Raw genomic sequence first — 26,308 nt, forward strand, 5'->3', positions numbered from 1 at the left:
ATTTTAAGCCATGAAATATGTCAAGTGATAATTAAAGCTCACTACAGAAAGGTACTGTGAAAAATGATTAACTTATACTATTTCCTCCAAACACAGTTTGACTATTCTGAATCCCCAAGGTATGGGATCATTACATTGACAGATGGGAAAAGTTACCTTTACGATAACCAAAACAGGACTAAAAACGGTGTGCTTTCCCATTGAGTCTTAATTTGAAAACTTCTATCATAAGCTCATGTTTATAGAGGAAGCCTACGGGGAGGAGGACAGAACTGGCAGTCATGAGCTCCAGCTCCACATCAATTAGCTGCGTGATGTGAGTCAAGTCCCTTGCTGTCTCTGAGCATCAATGTCCTCCTCCACCAATTACCAATGATAACATATTCACTCTTCCTGATTCATGAGTTTTCTTTTGTTTTTGGTTTTGTTTCCTGCCCCCCCCCACCACACACACACACAGGTTTTCTTGAGTGTATTAAATGAGAGGACAGATGAGAAACTCTTTGAAAGCAAAAAGCAGCCTGGTAACACCATCCAAGTATAAGATATTCTGTTAAGTTCTGCATAAAGAGGGATAAATGATATGCTAGACAGCTTTATAGACCTACTGTCTTTAAAAAAAAATTAATAAACCCAAACCTCAACTCATTTTATTTTTAGCTGGTTTCTAAGCGTGAGATTGGATCTGACCCTAACAAATAAATGTCTCCTCTAGCCACAGGACTCCCATTTTGTGTCCAAATATGCAGTGGCTCCCTTAAAGGATAGAAATTCAAATGAAGCAGCCAAGCAGCTGGAGAGGAATGTTGCTTCCAGCAAAAAAAGAGAGAGAACAAGCAAACACTAAAATTAGTAAAACAAACAGATCGAAATGCACTTGGATGCCCACAACTCATTTCCCAGCCTTATGGAATTTTTTAAAGGTCCATTTCTTCTGAACTTGAAGGTCTCTGTTTTTCTGTGGAGGCAGCAATGAGACAGGGCTCCTTTGCAGGTCCCCCCAACCCTGTGGCATGTCAACGGCAGAAGGAGGAGTCCACTTTTTGAACCTGAACATTTTAACCAGAATGGTCCAAACCTTGTGGCATTTCCACAGAGGATGTGTGGTCTCCTGCATGCCCCCCCCCCCCATGAAGCCTGTGTTAGTTCTTTGATCACGTTCCTATAGTGTTCAAAGTACCTCCCCCCACCAACCTTTTTTTCTATTTACAAATTAGATCAGCAATGCCTGTCACAGAGGGCGTTGATGACGCTTGAATAAGAGACTGTGAAAATGCTTCCATTAAGGACCTTCTAATCTACAGAATTTATATTAAAGGAGGGAGCCCTTGGCTCCCAAATTGTCTTACACACACACAGACAAATGGAAAACTGCTTATTCAAAAATTGGGTCCTGATCCCTCTGGCTATGGGGAAGGCCCCACTCCAAGCCTGAGTCCCTGCCTGCCCCCAGTCCCCAGATGCTTTCTTCAAAGCAGCCAGCCCAGTGAGCCCCCTGCCCTCTTCCCTATAAAGAAGGGGATCTCTTAGGACAAATGGAAAATAAAATTTTCTGACAATTTACCATTAAGGGAGGAACAGAAGCCACCATGAGTGGAAGAATTTGCCCCTTCGCCTTTGATCCTATATGCTTTGGCTAAAGGGCCAGAGAAGAGATCATGAAGGAGGTCCAAAGGGACAGTTCATACTTGCCATCCTGTGTCCTTCACAGGGGACAGGATAACAGGAGACCCAATCATTGGAGGCAGCCGCGATGAATTAAAAAAAAAAAAGTGTCCTGAAATTATCCCCTAAGATCTGGGTTCAAACTCACCCTCCCTTGAAAGCTTCTGTGATCTGAAGTCACCAGTTTAATCCCTGGGCCTTGGATTCCTTCTTTAAGGATGGGGAGAGAACACCCTCCCCCGAAGGACTGGGGAAGGTTTGCTGAATCTTAACTCACCCTGGAGGTACTCACAATCCCTTGGTGAGTGGAGCGAGTAACAGACACCAAACGCAAAATGATAAAGTAACTGGTAATATGCACAAGGACTTTTTTGTTTTTAAACTTTCCTGTTTCCATGTCCCCTTCTCAGACCCAGTCCCAATTGTGACTTAAGGAGCTACCTTCTCAGGTCAGGATATGCTGACAACTCCTAAACCCAGCAGCATAAGGCATCCCCCAGCCCTAGTCATTGATTGGGGGTTGGGGGGAGACACAGGACTTGAGCAGAAGCCCTGCACTTTTGTGGGAAATAGCACACCAGAAGCTATTGCTCTTCACTTGGGATTTTGAGGTGGGATGGTGGCACACTTTATAGGGAGTCAGCTGAGAGGGGTAAAATGAAGAGAAAATCCAGATCTTTGGGTCCCACATCAACTGTGCCTAGAGCCAACATCCCTCGCCCCTGCTTAACCAATTATGTACGTGCAATAAGTCCTCTTTTTTTATTTTTTGAGCTAGTTCAGTTGGGTTTTGTTATTTGAAATAAAAAAAGTCACCACTGACACAATGCACCACTGAGGGTCAAAAGGAGACCCCCTGCCAAGATGAGCATCCTCTAGAGAAAAGACCCTGAGGCTTCACCTCCACCAGAACAGCAGAGGAGCTGCTCCTTCAGGCTCCCAGTTGCTTATACTGGGCAACTTCTCTCACATTCTGTTGTGGACCCACCTGAGAGTTGGCCAGCCATGGTGTGGGCACACAGGCAAGACTTTCTGTCCATAGGATACTCATGCATCTTCTCAACTGACTCAGCTACAGTTGAACACAGCCTGGCATCCCTGCACACCAAACGACCTCAGTCCAACTCAAGGGAAGTTCCATTAGCAACCAATAAACCCTAAGAACTGTGCCACTTCCCATGGGAGTTATTTCTACATTTCAAACAGTCATTGTCCAACGAGGCTCCCAGATATTGCTTTTGAGGCAGTGAAGCGGTAAGGGCAACTGAGGGCCACAGAAAGAGCTGAGAAGCTGTGGCTTCCAGAGGACGGGACGGGGCAGGTGGAATCTGGTCCACAGGTAAACCAGCTTTGTGCACCATCTGATCATGCTGATTGCATTTAGACACCTGCCCACACCTTCTGCTGCTGGCTGCAACCTCGCTCGTCCTGGAAGACTGTAGGTCACTGTCAATATTCCACCAAGCCAGTGACCATCCCACCTGCTCATTTCTATGGTGCATGTGCCCTGACTGCCTGGGGAGCTCGGGGCAGGCTCATCTGCCTTTTTTTTTTTTTTTAAGAGAGAGTGAGAGAGGAGAGAGAGAGAGAGAAAGAATTTTTAATATTTATTTTTTAGTTATTGGCGGACACAACATCTTTGTTGGATGTGGTGCTGAGGATCGAACCCGGGCCGCACGCATGCCGGGTGAGCGCGCTACCGCTTGAGCCACATCCCCAGCCCCTCATCTGCCTTTATATAACATTTAACCCTGTGCAAAATTTTCCTTGCCCAGGCCCTGAAACATTTCTGGGAAATAATTGGCAGCTGTAGTCAAGAAGCATAACTCAAATAGGAACATAGGAAAGACTAGGAGTCACAGCACAGAGGATCTCCCAACCCTGGTCATCTGACAGGCAAGGGCCCTCCAGGGTCACCATGATTCTTTCACCAGAGTGTGTACTCTGGAAGACACACGGGGGAGACCTCACATAGCCAGCAGCAGAAAGGGCTAATGATTGGCGGCAGGGAGCCCCCAAAGTGGTGAGGCCAATCTGGGGAAAGAGAATCTTGGCAGCCCGACTAATTTAGATAAGACCTCTCAGCCTGCAGACTACTTCTAGTTTTAGCTGTACTCCTGCCAAAGCAGAGATTAAAGGTCTGTGAAGAGACAACACAGTATGAAGACAATGAGAAGGCAGGTTTGACAGGGTTTCTTTCTTTCTTTTCTTTTCTCTTTTTTTTTTTTTTTACCAATTTTTAAGAGATGAACTAATTTTGGTGACAAGAAGAGAATTAGAACATAATGGTCAGTTGGATTCTGCGCTTTGTTTCCTAATAAAGAAAGTGCCTGGGCAGCAATGAGACAGAGACAGAAACAAATGATTTTAAAGTCACAGATAATTAACCCCAAAGGCTTGCTGATGGCTCATTAATATGCCAGGGCAAACAGCTTCATGAGGTTTGAAAAGGGCTTCAGTGTTTACACAGAGCAGAGCATTTCAAGGGTTCCTGAAAAGCAGGGAAACTCTTCCTGGCTTGGGGGACAGGCAAGGAATGAAGATGACAAACGGCAACCTTAACTTCTGCCAGAAATGCAAAGAAGAAAGATGAGTCTCCTGGGCAGGGAGGGGGCCCTCGGCAGATCTTGTGGGACCATCCTCAACTTCTACCCTGAGCCTTGGGTGGGATGAGTATATGCCTCAGATGACATTATCCTGTTAAGAGCTGATTTTGTGGTACTTAGGAATCTGTAGTGTTCATACCCTTGAAGGATCATGACTTCTTACCCCACAAATTTCAGATAGACACCTATGTTCCAAATATTGCAATGTCAACCCCCAAGGAGAATAAGACGTGCAAGGAATTAGAAAGAAGAGCAAGCACAGCAGATAGGACTAAAAGTCCTAGAACTGCGGGGTCTACAGCCAAACAACCTAGAAGCCGCCCCATGGCTGTGATTTTACCAGGATGAGGAATGGAGAGTTTATAGAACTTGGTTAGCTGCGGGATATGCCAGTCATAGAACACCTTTTCAGTGTCCAGGTCCCCTATATGTCAAGGACAGGGGACCCTGGAAAGAAAAGACTTGTCTCTTGCTTTTCCAGGACTCATACCTACCCAACTGCAGAACAGCTGCCCCTAGACCCAGGCTTCCTCCCTCAGATGAATGATGCTGTGGTCCTGGGTGAGTGGCTCCATCAGAAGCCCTGAGATGTACACCATCAAGTCCTGCTAAACTCACCAGGGGACAGGATGGAATAGTCACTTATCCAGAAACTGGAAGGCCCATGGATGAAAGGACTCAGGAGCAGGATAGTAGTGAAAACCCAGGCTCACTATGGCCATCTTATCTCAGGCAAGTCTTTCCCGGTCCAGGTACCTATTAGGATGGCCTTGGAGAACCTCAGGGAACAGAAACTGGGAGTTGTTTGCAGCTGGAGAACCCTCTGGAGTATGCCTCATTTGGTCTTAAGGAAGAGCCCTTGTCTGCCATGGGGGAAAGGCTGTTTCTTACCATTACAGAGCCTGTTATGATACAGTAATTGAAGAGTTTGTATCTGTGATGCTTGAGGACAATTTCTGATCCCAGAACCCAGAAAAGCCATGATCTAGGGGAAGAAGTTTCATTTGTGTTTGTCCTTAAGTTTTTTAAAGCACCATCAAGAAGAAGGTGGTTTGGTCTTTCCGATTATGACCTAGATGGTGATGCGACAACTAGAACAGAAAGTTAAAGAAAGACTCAGACAGAAGAGAGGGATAAGAATGGGCTAAGTTTAAGATAAATCTTCATGGAAAACGTCAACAGGCTATGACATCCAAATTCGCATGTCAGTCTGTTTAGGGACATAAAAATGGACTTGGTGACTTAAGAAAGTCCTCTATGTCTCTGCCAGATATGTAGATGCAGGATGAGAAGAGATATAATGAAAATTACCAAATCATGGAGCACCATCAGCATCGCCCCCACTGTGCCAAGGGCTCCATGGGCACTGTCACCCACCTCAACCTCTCCATGAGGCCGTGTGAAGGCCGTGAAGGCATGACGGCCCAGCATCCTTCCTTCCTTCCGGGACCAAACCATTGCTGTAGTCAGCGTGGGGGGATTTTGCAAACCTCAAAGGAAAACACATGATCTCAGCCAATCACAGTACATTGTCCCACCACCACTCTCAGCCCCCGACCATAGTGATAGGTTTAGTGTGTGAGTCAAAACACAAGCCTGGCAGATCTTAGTCCTTGCTGGCATTCTTCGGCTGGCATTCTGAGGGAAATGGTTTCTTCCTCTGGGTTGGTGGACAGGCTGGACTAAGAGCTGCAGCTGCCTGTAAGAGGCCAGGAAGAGGCCAACATGCCAAGAGAAGGGTGGAGAGGGACAACGTGAGGGTCCTTGTATTAGCTCCTCTGAAAGCCCAATCCACCCTTGGATTCTGCACATTCATGAGCCTCTGAGGCTTCTGTCAGTGTAAGTTGGGTTTCTACAACCCAGAGTTGGGACTAATGGCCTGCACTATTACTATCCCCATTGTTTTTAGATAAGATTGAGTAGTGTTCCCTAAGTCACACTATAAGTGAGAGGTGGGATTCTACCACTCACTCATTGATCATGATCAACACTGAATGCTGACTCAGTCTACTTAAGCAGAACACCCCAGCCAGCTGTGCCACCCACTTCCCATTCAACTTGGGACAAGTAGGTGTACTGTAGAGTTAGGAGTGTTCACAGATAGATCACGCTCAACTTCATTAGCCCAGTGACTAATGAACTCTACTGTTAGGAGTGAGGGTGGAATGGGGAGGGAAACTCCATCTCTTTCCCCAGATGGCAGTCTTGAGTTGAAAAAGACCCACTGCCCCAGGCACTGTCAACTCTGGATGGCTTCCTTTTAAATTTCCTACATCTGCAGTCATTAAAGAAGTTACCTCAAAAGAACCGAAGAGTTTATTAATCTGTTTCATCCAAAGAGTCAGCCACTTCACATTATACTGAGATGGATTATGCAGGCAACAGAGAGATCCAGAAAACATCTGCTAAACAAAATCAAAATTAATGGTAAACATGATGCAGTTCTTGATAGCTGAAGTTCACCCAGATGCAGGGAACTATAAAGGGGCCATTAGAGGCAGCTGCCAGATAGGGACTAATTCCAAGGTTTTCAGAAAGTGAGACTCTGGCTTCCCACTGAGGACTGGCAGGTTATGTTTACTTTGATTTGCATTGCTAAGCAGCCCCAGCAACCAGAGACACTCAAGCCTGTGTGTGTGTGTGACTGTCACTCCCTTCTTTCCTTTTCCCAGAAGACTTCCTCTCCCAGTCTCCCTCAGAGACTTGCTGGAAAGCAGGCCAGGCTGACCTGGGCTGGGCTGGAACCCAGAGCGAGTGAGCCATCCTTGGGAGGGTGAATAATACAATGTGACATTGGTGCCCATCCTAAAACTCGCACCCTCTAATCACAGCACAATCACCGACATCTGGAGGAGCTAACACACACCCCCTGCTCCTCTGAGATGGCTGACAAGGTCTGAATTATCCCAACCACTTGCTCAGCTCACTCAAGTGTTCTCTCATGGCTGTAATTCAACGTGATGGGATCAGTCAGAGAAAAGTGCTGGTGTGAGCAGATGACTCCCGGCAGTCACACTCCGCAGGAGCCCTCAGAGTGGAAAGCGAGTGTCTTGGAGAGGGAAGGTTGGCACCTCTTGCTGAAGCTTCAAAAAAAAAAAAGGCTAAAATTAAATGTTAGGTGTTTGAATAGAGGTTTAGAAATACCTAAACTGAAAAGTAGAAAAGATACAGCCGCCACCACAGCTCCTCCTGTGCAGATCCTGGGCATGAGGGTGGAGGGGAATACAAGACTCTTCCATGAAGCCATGGCCTTCCCTTCTGAGGACGCATGTGACCCTGCCAGGAGACACCCTATTGGTCTTGTAGCCCTTCCCTTATCTCTGCTACTAGATCTCCCTTGATGTTCCAGAGAGAGAGAGAGAGAGAGAGAGAGAGAGAGAGAGAGAGAGAGAGAGAGAGATATCAAATCTAACTTGACTACAAAGCCCTTAGACTTTCTTTTGAGGGTTCCTCTGACTCTTTAGGCTTGGATGTGAAGAAGCAGAATCAGGGGATTTAAGCAACTGCCACCCATGTGAGTGAAGTCCAGTGTGCCAGAGGGGCATCATCCCAGGGGGAGTTCTTATCTCTACTAAGAGTCCACATGGAAAGGAAGGAGAGTGTCCTGTGCATTAGGTGATCTCTGCTTGTGTCATGGGGCACTGAAGGTCAAGGGAGATGAAGAAGGTGAGAGCTCTCTAAAAACTTCATAATAACTTAGTGAATGTCCTTGTTGCCACCTCACAATTCTGTGCAGACTCAGTCTCTGGAATACAATCTTCTCAGGTGCCTGGGTACTCTGAGGAAGCTCTCCGTCTTCCAGGGTTTGCAAAGGGTACTGCATGGAATGCCACCCCTGAGCACCAAAGCCAAACAAGTCCATTTGGTTGAATTCCCTGTTGAGAGTCATACTTAATATATGAAAAACCAGGAGAGATTCTGCAGCAAAATCATCATTGAAGCAATGACCAAAAATGAACTTAAGTTTATTGAATCCAATATTTTCCAAGTATATCAGTATCCTCGGGCTGCTATAATAAAGTTCCACAGACCAGTTGGCTGAAATGGCAAAAATTTATCTTCTCATAGTTCTGGAAACTGGAAGTCCAAAATCAGGGGTGACAGGGCCATACTCTAACTCTCTCTCTGAAGGCTTTAGGGGGATAATCCTTCCTTGCCTCTTCCCAGCTTCTGACGGTGGCCAATAAGCCACTCTCTCTCCATCATCATGTGGCATTCTCCAGTGTGCCTGTGTCTAAAGTTCCCTCTTCTTTTAAGGATGCAACTCATTGGATTAGAGCCCATCCTAATCCAGTCGGACTTCATCTTAACTTGGTTATATCTGCTAAAAACCTAATTCCAAATAAAGTCACACTCACAAGTTCTAGGTTAGGACTTTGACATTATCTTTCGGAGGACATCCTATAATACCAAACTTATTTGGACACAAAGCACTTCATCAGTGCCTCAGCCAGGAATATCTAACAGATATCCACAGAAAGGTCTTCAAAAGTACCTTTTGAGAACCAAAGATCTCAGTGCCTCTCTTGTATCTCACCAAGATAGGCCCCGGATGAAAAGACCACACAGACAATGAAGATGGGTAGCTTGTGCTGAAGTCAAGAAACAATTTCTGAGCATTGCTGGCTCTGGGATAGGGCCATAAGGAACATGGGGATGATGGAGAGGAAGGTTTTTGCTTCTAGGCAATGAGTTACTGGATAGGAGCCCTTACCTCTAAGAACTAGGGAAAACCACATACTTCAAGAAAGAGTTGGCAGGATTGAAGGGGAGTGGATTTGAGATGGAGGACAAAGCATGGAGGCTGTGGGAACAGTTTAAGGTCAGAGGCAAGAAGGTTAGGTTTATGATCTGTGGATGCACCTAAGGCTGGGAGGAAAGAAAGGGAAATAAGGCAGAGAGCAGGTCTGAGGCACATGGGGCACTCACTTCACCCCAAAGTCCATTTCCATAGACTGTCAAGTGCCAATGTCTTGGCTGGGCACAGAATCACGAGCCACCACACAGCTTTGTAGATTCAAACAGCAATTCTTTATTCCCGAACTCACACCGGCCTCCACACACGCTCTGGGGCAATCCCAGTTCTCTGCCGCCCAATTCACCTCCTCCAGGAGGCTTTTTTTTCCAATCTCCTTTGAATCTCACTGAGAACTCAACGGGAACAAGCAGCAGGAACACCCTATTCCCAGCAGCAATAATATTCAACCTCGAACTTCCCTAAAACCCATATTGTCTTAAACTGGGAACGCCTTAAACTTGTCTTAAACCGGAACGCCCTAAACCCAAGGAGTGGGATACTTCCTCAAACTGCAGGATACACCCTAATCCTGGATCCACCCTCGTCCTTGAGCAGGGTCACCTTTCTCAAACACACATGCAACGTCAACAGCGAAATTCCAAGGCAAGTCCATTTAACATGGGGTACGCTGGCAAGGAAATTTCGATGCGTCATTCCTACTTGGCAATGGCCCTCAGCATCTCCCCCCTTCTGATTAATTAAACAACAAGCAATGTGGCTTAAGGACCGTGCCTGGTAGGTTGTCCAATTCAACATATGGTTCTTACCCGTCATGGGAAAACTGACCTTTAGGCATCAGCCTCCTGTCTTAGGTTGAATCCACTGCAATCAGATCAACCCGTCACTGACTACCGGTCCAGCATTCAGCCATGCTTGTGGATAGGCCTATGCACCAGTGGGGGGGTGAGGTTCTTGCCTCACCTCTGTTGGCCCCCAAATTTAGCCTTGGTGCCAGTGGGGGGGTGAGGTTCTTTGCCTCACCTCTGTTGGCCCCCAAATTTTAGACCATCACTAGTAGAAGGGAGGAGGATACAGAAATGCCACGACACCAAGCCAATTGACGGCTCCTTTGGAAAAATTGCGTCACTGGTGACACCATCAGCAAAAATATGCCAGCATTACCACAATTAACATGGGGTGCGCTGGCAAGGAAATTGCATCACTGGTGACAGTCAAGAGTTTCCAAAAGTCATACAGTGGGAAGTCATCATGGGCCACCCATTTGTGATGCTAAACCCCAAATGGAGTGTTTACCCCGAGTCAGGAGTTACTCAGGAGGCTGCCTCTCCAGACCTGGCTGCTCTCTGGACTTCTGGAGACTCTCCTAGGCCTGGTGAACTGGGCTTTAGTTACCTGCTCCTCCTTCTGTTTCAGGTCAAGTCAGAGCCAGCAACCACTCTGAAGTGCATGTCGCCAGGTAATAATGATCTATTTCTATTTGTAGGATTAATCATTTACTGCAATATTCACAGTGCCTCTATCATTTTTGTACTCATACACTATTCTGGATATTAACTCTACAACATGTGTCAGTGAATTATCAGACCCCCCAAAATTTGGAACCAACCTGCAGGGTCCTACCCACCCTTCCTTCCTTCCTTCCTTCCTTCCTTCCTTCCTTCCTTCCTTCCTGACTGCCTGCCTACCAGGTTGTAAGCATTGACATCAAACCATTGAACTATTTTCAGGAACTCTTAAACACTCAACTTTGACAAGCTAGAATGACATTACCTCATAATAGGAAGGAAGAAATTTACATGTCAGGACAAATTTGCTAGTACAAACCCAAAGCATACCCAGTCAGCTAGCTGCAAAAGCTGATGCTTCTAAAAGAGTAGGAAGTTGTAGGTAAGGACAGCACAGACTGACAGTGCCTTTGGACAATCTCATTCTTCTGGGGATTTGAAGTCATAAGTTCAAATCAGGACATTTTAAGCCTTTGAGTGAAAATATATATGGTTCTTCCACAAGCACAGCTTTATTAGAGATGTTTCCAGTAAGATTCCCAAAAGGTTAAGTGTATATGTGATTCCTTAATGCAAATTAATTCCAAACATTCATGCTCAGGGATTCTGACATGAATAGCATATTATTCAAAACCAAAGTTCATGTCAACTTCTCTCATTCAGGCTATTTTTTTTCCAACTTACACGGACACTGTTCCCTCATGAACACAACTTTCAGTGAAAACATCCTTCCCTGTCCCATCCATCTTCATCCAGTTTCACTTGGTAGGGATAGCCACACAATGCAGTTTGCCCTATTCAGCGGACATTGGGTCCAAAACCAAAGACAATGGCAAATGGGAATGGGAGACAGGAAGTTAATTGTAGTGTTAGGTTACTCATATCCTTCAGATTTGGGATTTCAGCATCATGGACAGCAGCAACCCATTGAGCCCAATATAAATAATACTGCAAGTTTATGTTCTCAAGCTCTAGAAAGATGTGTTGACACCGTGACCAGCCTGTCTCTCACTGGGCTGCCTAACATAGGAACTAACCAGTCAGTGAGTGTGTGCTAGATTTAGGAGTCAATACTGAATCTGCTAATATTTTTAAAATTCTGTCACGCTTATTGGAGACAGTAACACCAAGAAGAATGCAATGAACCGGAAAACCAAAGGCCACACTCCTGACCAAGAACTCACATTGGTTTTTGAATTTATCTTCCTGTCCCTACACAAAAAGGAGATGATTGGTAATGATTCCACAAATCACACAAAAGGCATCCTCTTAATAGGGACTATTACTGAAAGTGAATAAGGGAAATTTCTATTTCCACTAAAAGATTTCTGAAATTACCATCCATATATGCTTACCTCAGAGACCAGAAAACAAACATGCGAGAGGAATGTCAGTTCCTTACTAGAACATTGTGGAATCGTTTTCAAAGGGAAAATTAATTGGTTATTTCTACTTAAGTTGAGCTGAAGCCGTAAAAATCTAATCATAAATATTTTTCACAGTGGCATCTCTTTCCAGATATTGAAATACCTCAAACTATAAACCAATTTTTGCTGTTATTGACATTGATTTCGCTCTGTGAATCCAAATAATGACTTCAAATTAGATGCAAAAACAAGGCTTCTCTTAAGAGACCATGGTCACGCTCAGTAGTGAGCCAGTTCCCCAGGCCCCACCTTGGATACTTGAAGATGGAAGCCATAGTTCTCACAGGCAAACCTGTCCTGCAGTCTTGAGTCCCTGGAGCCGAATGCTAAGCATTCAGCTCCCAGGAAACGCCACATGAAATTTCAAAGAAAGGGCTGTCCATAGTCTGAGTGCATCTTAGTTTCAGCAAACTACTTCCCAAATGTCAACACTGAGAGTAAAATGGATATAAGTGCATTTCCCCTACCTTCTCTTCTTGTGACTTCAAAGCTTCTTGATTCCTGAAAGAAAAGAAAGACTTGTGTTTTTGAAGAATAATTTATATTTATAGATTCTTGAAAATACCTCACCTCTTGTTAGTCACATATTCACAAAAAGGTGAACAGGCTAGTAAGAATGTGACGTGCAGCAATGTTGGGTCTACTTATTTCACAACACACACACACACACACACACACACACACACACACATCTATAAATGTAAACAACTTGTTGCCATGGGGGCTTACACAAATACATATAAATTAATAAATTATATACACACATTTAATCATGCAATTTTTAATAAGCACAGTTAATTTTCAGGCTCTTCCTTCTGTGGAATCTGGACTGGTTAACACAGATACTGTTCCAGGTTGATGTACCACCTCTCTGCCGGTCTGTAGGTACTTTAGGGTCCAAGATTATCTAACCAGAAGCAGGTTCTAATTTGCGGCGTCACGGCAAAGATCACCAGTGTTTTGGGTCACTGACTCATCAGGTAACTGATTATACCCAACTCATGGTTTCCAATGGCTGGATCTTACGGACAACTTGGAGAGGCAGCCCATGCCACTGGACTGAATTGAGCCCTGAGATCTGCCTAAATCAGTCTCATCTTTTTTGTTGCCAGCTATGTGCAATGCAATAAGCAAACTGTTTCAGAATTACCCAGGTACAACAGAGTCTCTGCATTAATATTCACAGTTGAACAGGGAACTACAGAAGAAATACAAATTACTGAGAAATCAAAGGGTGATTTGCCATGATAAATACCAGTATTTCACATTCAGCTGGAAACATAAGTAAAAAGTGCTTTTTAAAGAACCTTTGAAAATAGCACTAAAGAATGGACAGGTTTTCAGACAGGAATATGGGAGGGACAGTACTAGGAAGAGAAAAAAGCAGGAGAAAAGAGAAGGTGGTGGGATAATAATGCAGGGTAGCTCCGGATGCAGAAAATGCCCCAGTGAGAAGTAATGAGGGGAAAAGGCTGGAAATGTATGCTGTGTTTTCATCATTAACAAAAAGTACCACAAATGGCTAACTTAGGATAAAAAGTTTAAGGTTGAGAATAAGTTGAAAGTACATGCCGGCCATGGAAGCAAAACCAGCTACCTCCTCACCTTTGCAACCAAGATCCTTCTGCACTGGTGACTTTCAAGCTAGTAGCATTTCTCTCAGGCCTTTGCATTCTTGCCTAACATCTTCTTGTGGTCAGGAGAGGGAGGCAACCTTAGAGATGAAACTGAGGAGGCATTGAAGAGTGACTTCCCCCCAAATTATATTCCCTGGCTGTACCTCTCTAATGTGTGAAAAGCCTGAGTGGAGACTAAAGGAGGACCCATGTGACAGGCTGGTGGCTTTTCACATAGCCCAAGGAACCAAATTAACCCCAGAATGCTGTTCCCCTCCCCCTTTCCCCCTTTATTTTGGTCTAGTTTGGGCATATAGAAGAAAACCTTCATCCTCTACATTCTGAGACCGGCTTATCTCATGTAACATGATGTTCTCCAGTTCCATCCATTTTCCAGCAAATGCCATAATTTCATTCTTCTTTATGGCTGAGAAAAACCCCACTGTGTATCTATATCACATTTTCATTAACCATTCATCTGATGAAGGGCACTTACGTTGATTCCATAGTTTGGCTATTGTGAATTGAGCTGCTATAAACATTGATGTGGCTGCATCACCATAGTATACTGATTTTAGTTCTTTAAAATAATATCAAGGAGTGTTTTATAATTTTCCTTGTGTATATACTGAATATGTCTTTTTTGTATATCTTTTGTCATCATAAATAGAATCTTGTCCTACAATACATCTTCTAACTGGTTTTTGTTTGTATAAATGATGGCAATTAATTTTTATTTTATAACCACTTAATTTTTTATTGTTCATAATAGACTTTCCATTGATTCTTTGAGGGGGGGGTTCCTATTTGTATATTTACTCTACAAAGAGCATGATCTGATCTCTCTTTCTGATTCCTATACTTTTTATTGCTTTCTCTTGTCTTGTTGCCTTAACCAATTCTTCACTCTAATGTTAAGTGTTGTGAACATGGTGAGCATTTTTATCTTGTTTCCAACATTAGGAAGAAAATCTCATTATTCCCTATTAAGTAAAATGCAGTATTTTGGCCTGAGTTATGTTTATTTTATTAATGAAGTCAATATGCATTTTATTGAGTTTTTAAAATAAATGTATGTTCTACCTAAAAATAGCTTGTTCCCTTACTCATTTATTTATTGACTCTTTCCCTCACTGGAATGAGAGCTGGGATGGAGCCAGTATCTTTTTTACTCTTGCATCCTCAGTGCTATAATAGAGCAGATGCTTAATACACATTTGTTGAATAAAAAATAAAACAAAATATGTGTTGAATCTTATCAAGTGCTTTTCTGCATTTATGGAGATGATCACATGAGTTTCTTCTTAGCTCTATTAACATGATGACTTATACAGTGGATTTCATAATGTTCCAGCATCTCTGTATTTCTGAACTTAGCTTCTCTGAGTCAGGATATACTTTTCAAAATGTGCTCCTGGATCTGTTTGATAGGTTTTTCATATGTTTTTACATTGTTTGGTTTACATATTTTATATTTATATTCATAAACTCTAGTTGTGTACCTTTTTTCAGATTAGGAATTTCAATGATATCAGCTTCGTACTATGAATTTGACAGTTTTCCTTTTACTAAGTTTGGGAATAGTTTAAATAAAACTAGAATCATCTTATCTTTCAAGGTTTTCCCCACTTCATTTAACCAGACATTGATTAAAAAAGAAAAAAAGAGGTTAAACTTGACCAAGGTCTTACATTTTGGTCAGCGGCCAACTGAGAATCAAATCTCAAAATCATATCTTAAAGCCTGTTCATATAATACTCCATATTCTAAAATAAACTAGCAGTACTTATTTATGATGATATTATAAAAATTAAATGAGATACACCTCCACCTCAGAATGGAAGAGTAGCTTGTACTAGACTAATCCTTCTGCTAAGAACAACTATAACAGTTATATTTTTAAAAAATAAATGAAAAGGTTTTGAAGGCCCCCAACAACAACCAAGGCATCAGAACTGAAAGGCCAATATTTGGAGAGAAGAAAAGTCATCCCCAAACTCACCACTGCCCAGGGGAAACTGGTCACCATTGTTTTGGTCATCATTGTGATTCCATACCCTTAATCTCATAGCACTAATTTTTCTTTTCTTTTTTTCTTTTTTTGTCAGTGCTAGGACATTATAACGTTTCAATTCCATTGAGCTTCTGACCTTTTGTAATCATATTGTCATGTAATTTAGTTCTCCAAGTATTTTTTACATTATAGGGCATTATTGTCATGTTAGGCAGTCAGTCAAAATATATTTATATTTATCCCTTTATAATTTTTTTTTTACCTTTTCTGGTGCTCTTCATTCTTCTTGCATTTATCTCAATAATTTTCCTTTTTCCTCAAGAGGTCCCTAATAGTATTGCTTTTAGTGTTAATAATTTGCAATTTATTCTGTCAGGTTTTATTTGTATAAATGTATCTTTATTTGGTCTTCATTTAGCCTGCCTTATGAATACCTGTATTTCCAGTGGGTATTAAATTCTAAGTTTTTAAAATTTTTTTCAGAATTTTAAAGGTGTCATTCCATTGTCCTCTGGTTCCATTATTTTCTCCTGAAATGTCAGCTATCACTCTTACTGCTGCTCTATTGCCATCACTCACCCTCCGTTATTTTTAAGATTTTCAGCTACTTTTTCTGTGAATACATATTGATAGTTTTCTTTGTATTGATTTTGCATGGGGTTTGTAGAGGTTTTCAATTTCTGGCTTGATGCCTTTCACTGATTTTAGAAAATATGCAACCAATATGTCTTCAAATAATGGTTCAGACCAATTTCTTCTCCCCTTGGACTCTGAAATTTCAATTGCATGCTTGTTAGACCTTTTCACTATGCTACACATCTCTTGTTTTCTACACACTTTTCTATATTTTCATTTTCGTTATTTTTCCTTTCAGGTCTTCAATCTAGTTATTGTCTACTGATCTTTCATTTGACTTTTTCTATTTTTAGTTGGGTTGAATCAACTATCAAATTTATTTGTTGAATTCTTTTATTTAATTTTCAGTTCTAGAATTTCCATTTAATTCTTTTCTAGTAGATTCTAATTTTATGGTGCATTTTAGCATTTTTTTCTATTTTCATGAATGTATTAGCCATAGTTATTCTAAAGCATGTATCTCTTCCTTTTAGGATCTAGATAGCTTGTGGGTCTATTTCTGTTACCTGTTTCCTTGAATTTCGTCATTTGATGCTGTTCTTACATATTTAGTATGGATGCTGAGATTATATATAGAAAGCCCTGGGGATGACTTTATAGCCTTCCACAGAGGTGTTACTTGTCTTTGATAGACAAATGGAACATTAGTGGATCATCTTGATATACTTGAGAATAGAAATTATTCTTGGGAATAGAAATTATTCGAGAATATATGGAGTAAACAGAAACTCTGCTGCATTAACCAGGGCCATTCTTTCTTGATTCATTTTTGTCTCCTTTGTGGGGAGTTGGGGGGTCTTAGGTTTCATTATTTGAGACTTATTTGAAGCTACCTTCTTTATTGCTTATTTGAGGAAACTTTTTTTTACTTGTTTCTTGGTCTCTTGCCCTTTATATGGGCTACTCATAATCAGTCATAATCATATAATCCCAGGGCAAACTGTGTGCAAGATATTACACTCACTTCCTTCTGGTTCCCTTTAGTGTGTGTGTGTATGTGTGTGTGTGTGTGTGTGTAACTTAAATATAAATGGGTTAGAATACAAATATTGGCAAATTAGTTACAATCCAACTTACATTGTTTGTAAGAGATATAAACATAAGGATACAAAAGGATATATAAAAGCTAGATGTAAAAAAGTAGGAGAGAGCCAGGTATGGTGGCACATGCCTGTAATCCCAGCAACTTGGGAGGTTGAAGCAGGAGAATCAAAAGTTCAAGGCCAGCCTCAGCAATTTAACAAGGCCCTAAGAAACTTAGTGAGATCCAGTCTCAAAAGAAAAAAAAATTTAAATGGTTGGGGTTGTGGCTTAGTGGTTAAGTGCTCCTGGGTTCAATCCCTGGAATAAAAAAAAAAGAAAGAAAGAAAGAAAAAGAAAAATAAATCATATTAGTTCCAACCAAGAGAAAGATGTTATAGATAAAGTATATATATAACTAAAGCAAGAATCAGTGTTGGTGATAAAAACATGTGGTTAGTAATAATAAAAGGGCCAATTTACAGAAATATATAGCAATTCTAAACTTGTATACTTCTAATAGCATAGCCTAAACATATATAAAGTCAAAGCTAAAGGAACTAAGAGGGGAAATTTTAAAACCCACAACACTGATTGGAGAATTTAAGAAATCTGTCACTGACTGATCAAACAAGAGGAAAAGAAATGAATAAGGATAAAGAATAGTTAAGCATCATGATGACCCAATGCTATTTAATTGATATACACCAAACACGACCCAGCAAATGTATACCATAGATTCATCCTGTGTCCATTCAACATTTATAAAAAGTGATTACATGTTGAGTCATAAACAGTTTCAAATTACTAACATTGGGTAGAAACTACGTGGAGTTCTCTGGCTAGAGTGAAAGTAAAGTAGAAATCAGTAACAAAAAGATGACAAGGAAAATCTCCAAATATTTGACCCATGGATTCAGAAGCATATCATATAATTTCCATTAGAAAAAAAATCACAAAGGAAATACATTTTTGAGCAGAATGACAACTGAATTACAACATTTTCAAAATTGCAAGATGTAGTTAAAGTAGTCGTAGAGGGAAATGATAGCCTTGAATGCATTTTTAGACAGAAAAAATAAAAAACTGGAAAGAAATGATCTAAACAAAACATCTATCTCAGGAAACTAGAAAAATAACAATTTAAGCTAAAAAAGGTAGAACAAAAGAAACATGATAGATGCAGAAATCAATAAAATGGGAGGACTGCACCATTAAAAAGTTGGTCTTTTGAAAAGATTAATAACCGAATAAATCCCTAAGAAAGAGATAAGCAACAAACCATGCATATTCAGTTTCTGGTGTCAGGGAAATTTAGTGGGGTAAAATGATTTTTCAACAGCTGGCAACTAGATCAATTGGACATCAGAGGGGAAAAAAAAAGAACCTCAACCCAACCACCTCCCTTACCACACTCTATTAATCACTTCCAGATGAATTGTAGATCTAAAGGTGAGAGGTAAAACAATAAAGCATTGGGATGGTGTCATAAGAGAGCATCTCCATGACCTTCAATGGGTGAAAATGTCTTAAATAGGATGTGAAAGCAGAACCATTAAGGAAAAGAATGATATTTGCTAAAATTGAGACTTCTGTTCATTAAAAGATACAATTAAAACAGTGAAAAGGCAAGTCATTAAGGGAATATAATTGCAGTCCATCTGTCTGATAAAGGACTCACTCAGAATATACAAAGTACTCCCACGAATCAATAAGAAAAAGACAAATAACCCAACTGAAAAATAAGCAAAAGATTTGAACAGGCACTTCACAAGTTCAAACCGCAAGAGGACTCTATTCTCTACCACAGCACTCATAGTATTTTTAAAATGATGAAAGGAAATGTTTACAAAAATACAGAGCAACTATAATTTTCCTACTCTCAGATGACCAGCACTGGTAGGACCTTACTCGTTGGTCCAAGCCTGAGTTCCATGTGCCTCCTTGCCTGGAGACAAGAGTGGCTTCCTGCAGGTATTATACTTGGTTATCTCAGGGTGTCCCTTTTCGCCTTTTTAATCCTTCAGTATCCTTTAAGCTAATTCCTGATATTAAATTCTGTTAAAATAACTATTGTGACTCGCTTTCCTGATCCAACCGTTCCACTCCTAGGTATATGTCCAACAGAAGTACGTTCATGTTAGCATGAAAATGCATGTATGAGAATGCTGATCAGAGCCTGGGGTCAACAGCCAAGAACAGGGAACAACCCAAATGGTGACAGATCCATACAAGAAAACTTGACGGCAATGCAAAAGAATGAATTCTGCAATATGCAATGACTTGAAAGAATTTTGGGCATGATTGGTGAAAGAAAGAAGGCAGACACAGCAGAGCACAATTTTAAGATTTTATTTTTATTAGTTTCAGAAAGAAGAATCTCTGGTGATAGATTAGTGGTTAACCTTAGGGGGGGTTAATGGCTGAGAGGTACAGGGTGGCTTCGGGGATGTTGGGAATGTTCTGTATGTGTTCGATTCATAAAAGTTAATTGAGCTCTGCACTTGAGAGATGTACACTTTTTTATTTGATATGCTTCAATAAAAAATTTAAAAATAAAATGAGACAAAGTACCCAAGAGTATGCACTAGAAGTTTGTTGAATAGAGGAAAGAACCCTCAGTCCCTAATGTATAGATCCAGAAAGTTCTTGCTATGGTTTGAATGTCCCCTCCAAAACTCATGTTGAAGTTTAATTGTCACTGTGACAGTATAAAGAGGTGGAACTTCTGAGAAGTGTTAAGGTCATGGATCAAGCATGTTACCATGGGAATGGGTTAATTATCATGTGAACAGACTAATGACACAAAGATAAGTTTGGTTCGATTTTTTTTTCTGTCTAGAGCATGCAATTCCTGTCTATGTGATGCTCTGTCGTGACAAAGAGAGAAGGCCCTTTCCAATTGCTGGCACCATATTCTTGAACTTCCCAGCCTTCAGAACTGCAGAAAGCAGTTATAAATGACCCAGTCTCAGGTATTCTGTTGTAGCAACAGAACATGGACTGAGACAGTTCTATTGAGTATTACATGAGAAGGAAATAGCCCAGCCAGGACCTAGTTTCTGAAGTCCTAGCCCCACATTCTTCTGCCTCAAAGAAAGTGATTGACACTCATGAAAAATAGGACAGAGATTAAGAGTTGGGTCTCCGAAATCAGAAGGATCCAGTCTGCATGGAGGCTTGTCTCACCAGCTATGTGGTTCTCACCTTAGTTAAATGATTTAACTGTCTTCAGCCTCAGTTTGTGCATGTAAAATTCATATAGGAAGAGTTCATTCCTCATAGAGCAGTTGTGATGATTAAATGAAATAAAAATAAGCCTGTACCAAGCCTAGCAGGTGTCTGGCACGCACAGTTCTCAGACATTACCCATCCTCACCATGATGATCATTAATGAAAATAACTAAAGGAGAAAGATAAGACCATGTGGGGAGGTAAATAAGTTCAATGATTCCCTCAATTGTTAAGGCTAAATAAGAATCCATCTTTCCAGTACTTGAAAAAGCAACTCCCTAAAAGCTAAGCAGAAATACAGAATGAAATTCATTGACATAAATGACACCAAGGCCCCGGATGCATTGCCTAAGGAAGAAATTATTTTCTACAGAAGCTTCAACCCAGATGGTTATAAATGAGAGTTAGCGTATGGGCATTACTTAACGACTAAATTTCTTTAACTAAAAATCTAATTTTATTATGGTATAAATCATACTTTCTTCAAGTAAGGAATTAATTTTAGATTTTTCATTCACTGTTCATAACCTTTCCAAGAATTTGACAGCCAAATAATTTTAAATGTCATTTAACCAATACAATACAACAGCTTTATTCCTCATTGTACCCTTCCTGAATCCATTATCTCCCACTATAATGTAGAAGAACTTAAGTAAAAAATTACCATTCCATAAAGCTCTATTTTACTGTGCAGTTGAACAGCATAATCTTTATTTTTGAATCAATATAATGTGAATGCTGAGTAATATTTTTCATAATCCAAAAGTCTATTGCAAATTCTCAGCTACCAAAAAGCAGTTCAAGAGCTACTGTAAGAGTTTGAATGGCAGATCCTCAAATGCCATCCCTAGAGCCTTCCAGCGTCCACTTTGGGCCCAGGGAAAGGGTGGTGGAGCCTTCCCCAGTCCATCGTTACAACTTCTCATCCATGTTCCCAGCCATCCCTGATGGGGGGAAGAGTCTCACTGTCCCTTAGAGAATTATGGGGAAGCAGTGACTTCTGGGAAAATGTTGGTTATATGGGTTGGAAAAAGTGGGGATTCAAAAGTATCCATGCAAAAGAAAGAAAGAAAGAAATGAAACAGTAAGCTCAGTGAGGCTCAATATGGCCAGGTCGGTGCAGACTGAGCAAAGCTGAGCCTGCCATGGACAGGCCAGGGCTGCATAGGTCCCCATGCCAGTGCCTTCAAGGTGGTCCCTGATGACGGGCCTCTGTCCAGCAGCAAGGAGCAGAGGGAGTTCCTGGCTCCAGGATTCCTCAGGTCTCAACTTCCCATGCTACAAAGGGAAGCTCACACACTCAGTTTAGAAACCACTGAGTACAGAGGAGAGCAAGCTTTGCTAACAGCCCCATTCCTACTGAAATTCTGACATCCAACTTCTAAGTTGTTCATATCTGAATGCTCTTTTAAAAACTAATGCTTCTTTAACAAGCCTCTGTACAATTTTTCCATTTATTCATTTGAATTTTAAAAACTTAACTCCAGCTACTTTCATTTTTGCTCGCAAGACACCATTCTGCAATTAAACTCTTCACTTGGACTGACAGAATACAGCTAAATAAAGTGACGCCTTCTGTGGCATGTATTCCATTACCAGCTCCCACTCACTGAGCACACAGCAAGCATTTTGTACATGTTATCTCATTTGTAGGGCTGAGTTAAAGGCAGAAGCAAAACCAGTGAGTTGATAGATTTCCCAGTACATCATGTCTCAGTCCTCAGAGGCGGGTGATAGAGAAGGTTGGAGGATTGCTCCTAAACTCAGGGCTAGCCAGAGAGAACCAAGCAAGGAAGAGAATATTCTGGGGGAGAAGCTGAACAAATGTGGCTCATTCCAGTCATGCGTAGCCTTCGGCAAGTGTTCAGTAGAGGCTCGCTGCTGAGAAACGTCAGTGTTCACCTCCTGCCTCTCAGAGAGAAGCCTCAGAGGCCCTAGCAGCTCTCTGGGGTTAGGGACAGATCGGTATTCTCCAGGTCCATTGGCTCACTGTGTTAAAGACAGATCAAGGAGGATGGGGTAAAGTTGAAAATATGAACCTTCATGTGCTTAGATAACTGAGAAAAGTTCCACATACAATGGGCCCTGGCATCTGTCAATCAGCCCTGAAACATGCTGCTCAATCAATTAATACCTCCTGTGCTTATCATACTATCACAGACGACTAAGAACTGAACCAGGGAGGGCTGGGAAGGGCCACATAGGCAGAGCAAGTGTGATTTTCCAACACTGATGCTCAGACTCAAAGGGCATGATGCACAAGTTTTGTGTGCCTCCTATTTCCAATCTAACCACAAATGGATCAATGTAAGGAATCCAGAGCTCATGCAGGACTGGGATGTCTAAAGTAAGCTAGAAAGTTTGAAGGGAGATTTATTGAGACAAAAAAGATCATGTCTAGATGATTTTTTAAAAACTATCAAAGTAATCTCTTTTACTATTAAGGTATTCCTCCACTTGACTATTTTTTTAAAAGTCACCATGACAAAACCATCAATAGCATCCCTGTGGGCTCAACTGAAAAACATTAAGTTTTATTATGTCTGTGAGGGAGCTTGAAGCCGACCCTCCAGTGGGTCTGAATAATTAGTTTTATTAGTAGCTGCTCCCTTGGCTGCACCATGAGGCAGTCACTCAGATACCTCCGACTTCAGTTTATACATCTGTGAAATGGGCAGATAGATGGCCCCGTAACTGGGATCTGTCTCAGAAACATAAGCAAAGTCTACAGATGCTCTGGCCAGGGCTTTCTGGTGAGGATCAGAGAGTGATCAGTGAAGGAGAAAGATGTGACACTAAACAGAAATGGAATCAATGGGATTTCCAAATATCAGATATAAAAAAAAATGGGGATATTTTCAAGGCCTTTCTGAATAAGATTGGGATGTTAGTTTTCTCATTTTAAAAAGTAAATAATAAATTAAAAATGAAGATTGAGTAATTGTAAATTATTGATATTACTTAAAGCTTTATATTACAATTAAAGAAGAAAAGTTAATTCTGAATTTAAGGCAGATTTGTGCAGCAAATCTACAAAAGTGACAATACAAGAGGACACCAACTTGCATTTATGGAGTAAATGTCAATAACCTATTGATCCCTCGCATTGTTGAACATCATCACACGCACACAGCGAAACCGAAGGACTCTGAAGGAAAGAGGGCGCTTCACATTTATCTCTCTCTGACAACCCGACAAATTAAAAACTAATAAACTTTTTGATTTGGAAAGTAACCCACACTGTCCCTCAGAAGAAGTAATGACCATCGCGGGGACTATCATTAACTGTTAGCAGCTGGGGAATCTAGTAGCACAAGGGACCACTTCTTTCATGTGTCATCATTTCCACCAACACTAGCAGGGCTTGATGGAACAGAGGCTATCCTGTGCAGAGCTACTCACCACACAGAGCTGGTCTGTAGCCTCGAGCACTTCTCCACTCCACCCCATTGTGGTCCATACCTCCACTGTCTCCTCCTAGGGGCCCTAAGCACACATCTCATTGCCAGGATGAGATCAGATCATTTAAAGACCTCCTGGTAAGAATACTAGGGTGTGTCAAATTTTTCATGAGGCTCATGGGACAAACTGACCGTCCCTGAAGACTGATTGTCTATACTTTTCCTTTTATAGGTAAGTTTCCACAGAAACCCAGGGACACCCTGTGATGTGTCATGTCCACTAGCTGTCCTGCCCAACTAGCAAGCCTCTCATCTGTGCTGGCTATGTTCTAACAGTCTGTACTCCCTAAGGAAATCAAGGCTGCTTTGCAGGTGTCAGGGGGCAGGGAGAAGGGCAAGGTCAGATATCCCTGGAGAGGAAAGGACAGGAGTTAGTGTTTTAATTATTTGTGATCCCCTCCAGGTACCATCTAATGGATGACATAACAACATCAACCTGTTTTACATAATACTCTAATCTGCCACTTGGTTTTCTTTCTGCCAGATGTTGAGCCCAGGGTGAGGTTGAAAATATCCTGTGCCTAGAAAATTAAAAGACAAAACAACAACAACAAAAAAACCAAAAACAAAAACAAAAAAAAAAAACAACAACGAAGAAACGCTGCCCTCAGGCACAGTCCTCTGCTTGGAGTCTCTTTCCCTGGTCTTGTTTTTGCACATGGAGTGAGGGTGTCGATGGAGATGATGTGATATAAACATACAAAACATTCTAGAGTCCAGGAGTGCTGGGGGAGAAGGTGAACCAGCTGGGGCCATCCACTGCAGGCCAGGCTGGGCAGCATCCTGCATGGGTAAGCGTTCAGCGAGTAGACACTGCTGTTTCTAAGGCCACTGCTGGAGAGGGGAGGAGATGGAACTGGTCATGCTCAGGTAGGAGCATGGCATTCATCTGTTCAGGAGAGTTTAGTCCCTCTTGCCACCAAGCAAGCCTTCTTCTCTAGCTTCATCTGTCGAGTGCTGTGCTGAGCCCTCCTGACATGCCCCTCCTTCAGCCTCACAGCCCCTGGAATTAGCTCTGACTCCTTCGGGCTCCCACACTTCCACCATGCATGACTTATCCTCAGGACTTGGTGATTTTTGATTGTTGTCTGACTAAATAATTGGTATGGGCACCCAAGGGCATCTGCTGATGTATGAGGAGATACCCCCCATGCTTTGATTAGAAGGCACTTTCATTGTGCCACTATAACACTTATATTAAAAATGGAACTTAAAGGAGTTTAAATTAAATGAGTTATATTTAATTAAAAAGCCTCGAAGGCACAATAAGGGTCTTTTCCAATTTTCTTTTATAACAGAAGCATAAGGAAGAAAGGCCCCAGTGGTTAGCAGAGGTGGGCTGATATTTACTTGGTACCTGGCCCATCTGAGGATCCAGAGAAGAATGGCAGCTTTCTTCCCTATCCTCTCTCTGGGCCTTAGGTGGGAGACTCCATAAGCTTTGGTTTCCTCATCTGAGGATGAGATTGGGGCAGTGCCTCTATGATTGTGTAGAGGACAGAATGAAGCAACAGGCAGAGAGCATGCGGTGTCACTGCTGGTTGGAGAAACACCTCAGCCTTGGCCACCTACAGCTCCCAGGAGAGGCCTTGTGCTTAGGGCAAAAGCACATAGATACTTTGTCCCCACAGCCTGAACCAACTCTCTCCTTGAGACTGGTCTTGTGTCTTCATTTCCTCTATAGCTAACCCAGTGGTTCTCAAACAGATAGCCCTTGGGTAATGCTGGGTACACCCAAGCATGGTGTCTCTGGCACTGGGCACAGAAACAAAGGATAAGGAGAACCATTAAGGTCCCTAGCCCTGAACTCCAGAGGCCACTCCCCTGTCATCCCCAACCTAGAGGTGGCCCTATGCTCTCTAACTCTTGGCTAGATAGATGCCATATATACAGATGCCACAGCAAAAACCAAGTTCCTCATGGAACAAGACTTCGCACCTTGTTAGGAGCAGGGCTGAGCCTCAGAGATGAGGGAGCATCTATTCCATCTCATCTTTCCTGGTGGGGGGCGGCCAATCACCCCACAACAGTTCCACTGCAATACTGCTGCTAGATTCCTGGTGGACTCTCTAAGAGGCAATACAGTCAACTTACAACTCCCCTCCTGTGTACTGTTTCTTTCTTCTCAATAACAATGTAACCCCAAATCAGCTGCACTAAGGAGTTCCCAGTAGAACCAGCATATGTGGCTCTGGATGACACAGCCACATCTGATCATCAAAGCTTATTCCCTTTTAGTCAATCTTATGGGTAGGACATGGACACAAGCTGTCTAAGTTTGCTTTGTGCTGCTATAACAGACACCTGAGATTGGGAAACTTATAAGAAACACACACATATTGGCTCACACTTTTGAAGGCTGGGA

General features: G+C 41.9%; 1 protein-coding gene across 1 annotated transcript in view; it reads right to left on the reverse strand.

The window, feature by feature from the left end:
• FSTL4 (follistatin like 4) overlaps positions 1-26,308 on the reverse strand; it is a 408,859-nt gene that overhangs the window by 371,226 nt on the left and 11,325 nt on the right. Inside the window, exon 2 of the mRNA XM_081299417.1 lies at positions 12,430-12,463. Coding sequence (XP_081155543.1) covers positions 12,430-12,463 — 34 coding nt within the window. The remainder of the gene's footprint in view (positions 1-12,429; positions 12,464-26,308) is intronic.

This window comes from Spermophilus citellus (genome assembly GCF_964194105.1).
Source record: "Spermophilus citellus genome assembly, chromosome: 1".
NCBI lineage: Eukaryota > Metazoa > Chordata > Mammalia > Rodentia > Sciuridae > Spermophilus > Spermophilus citellus.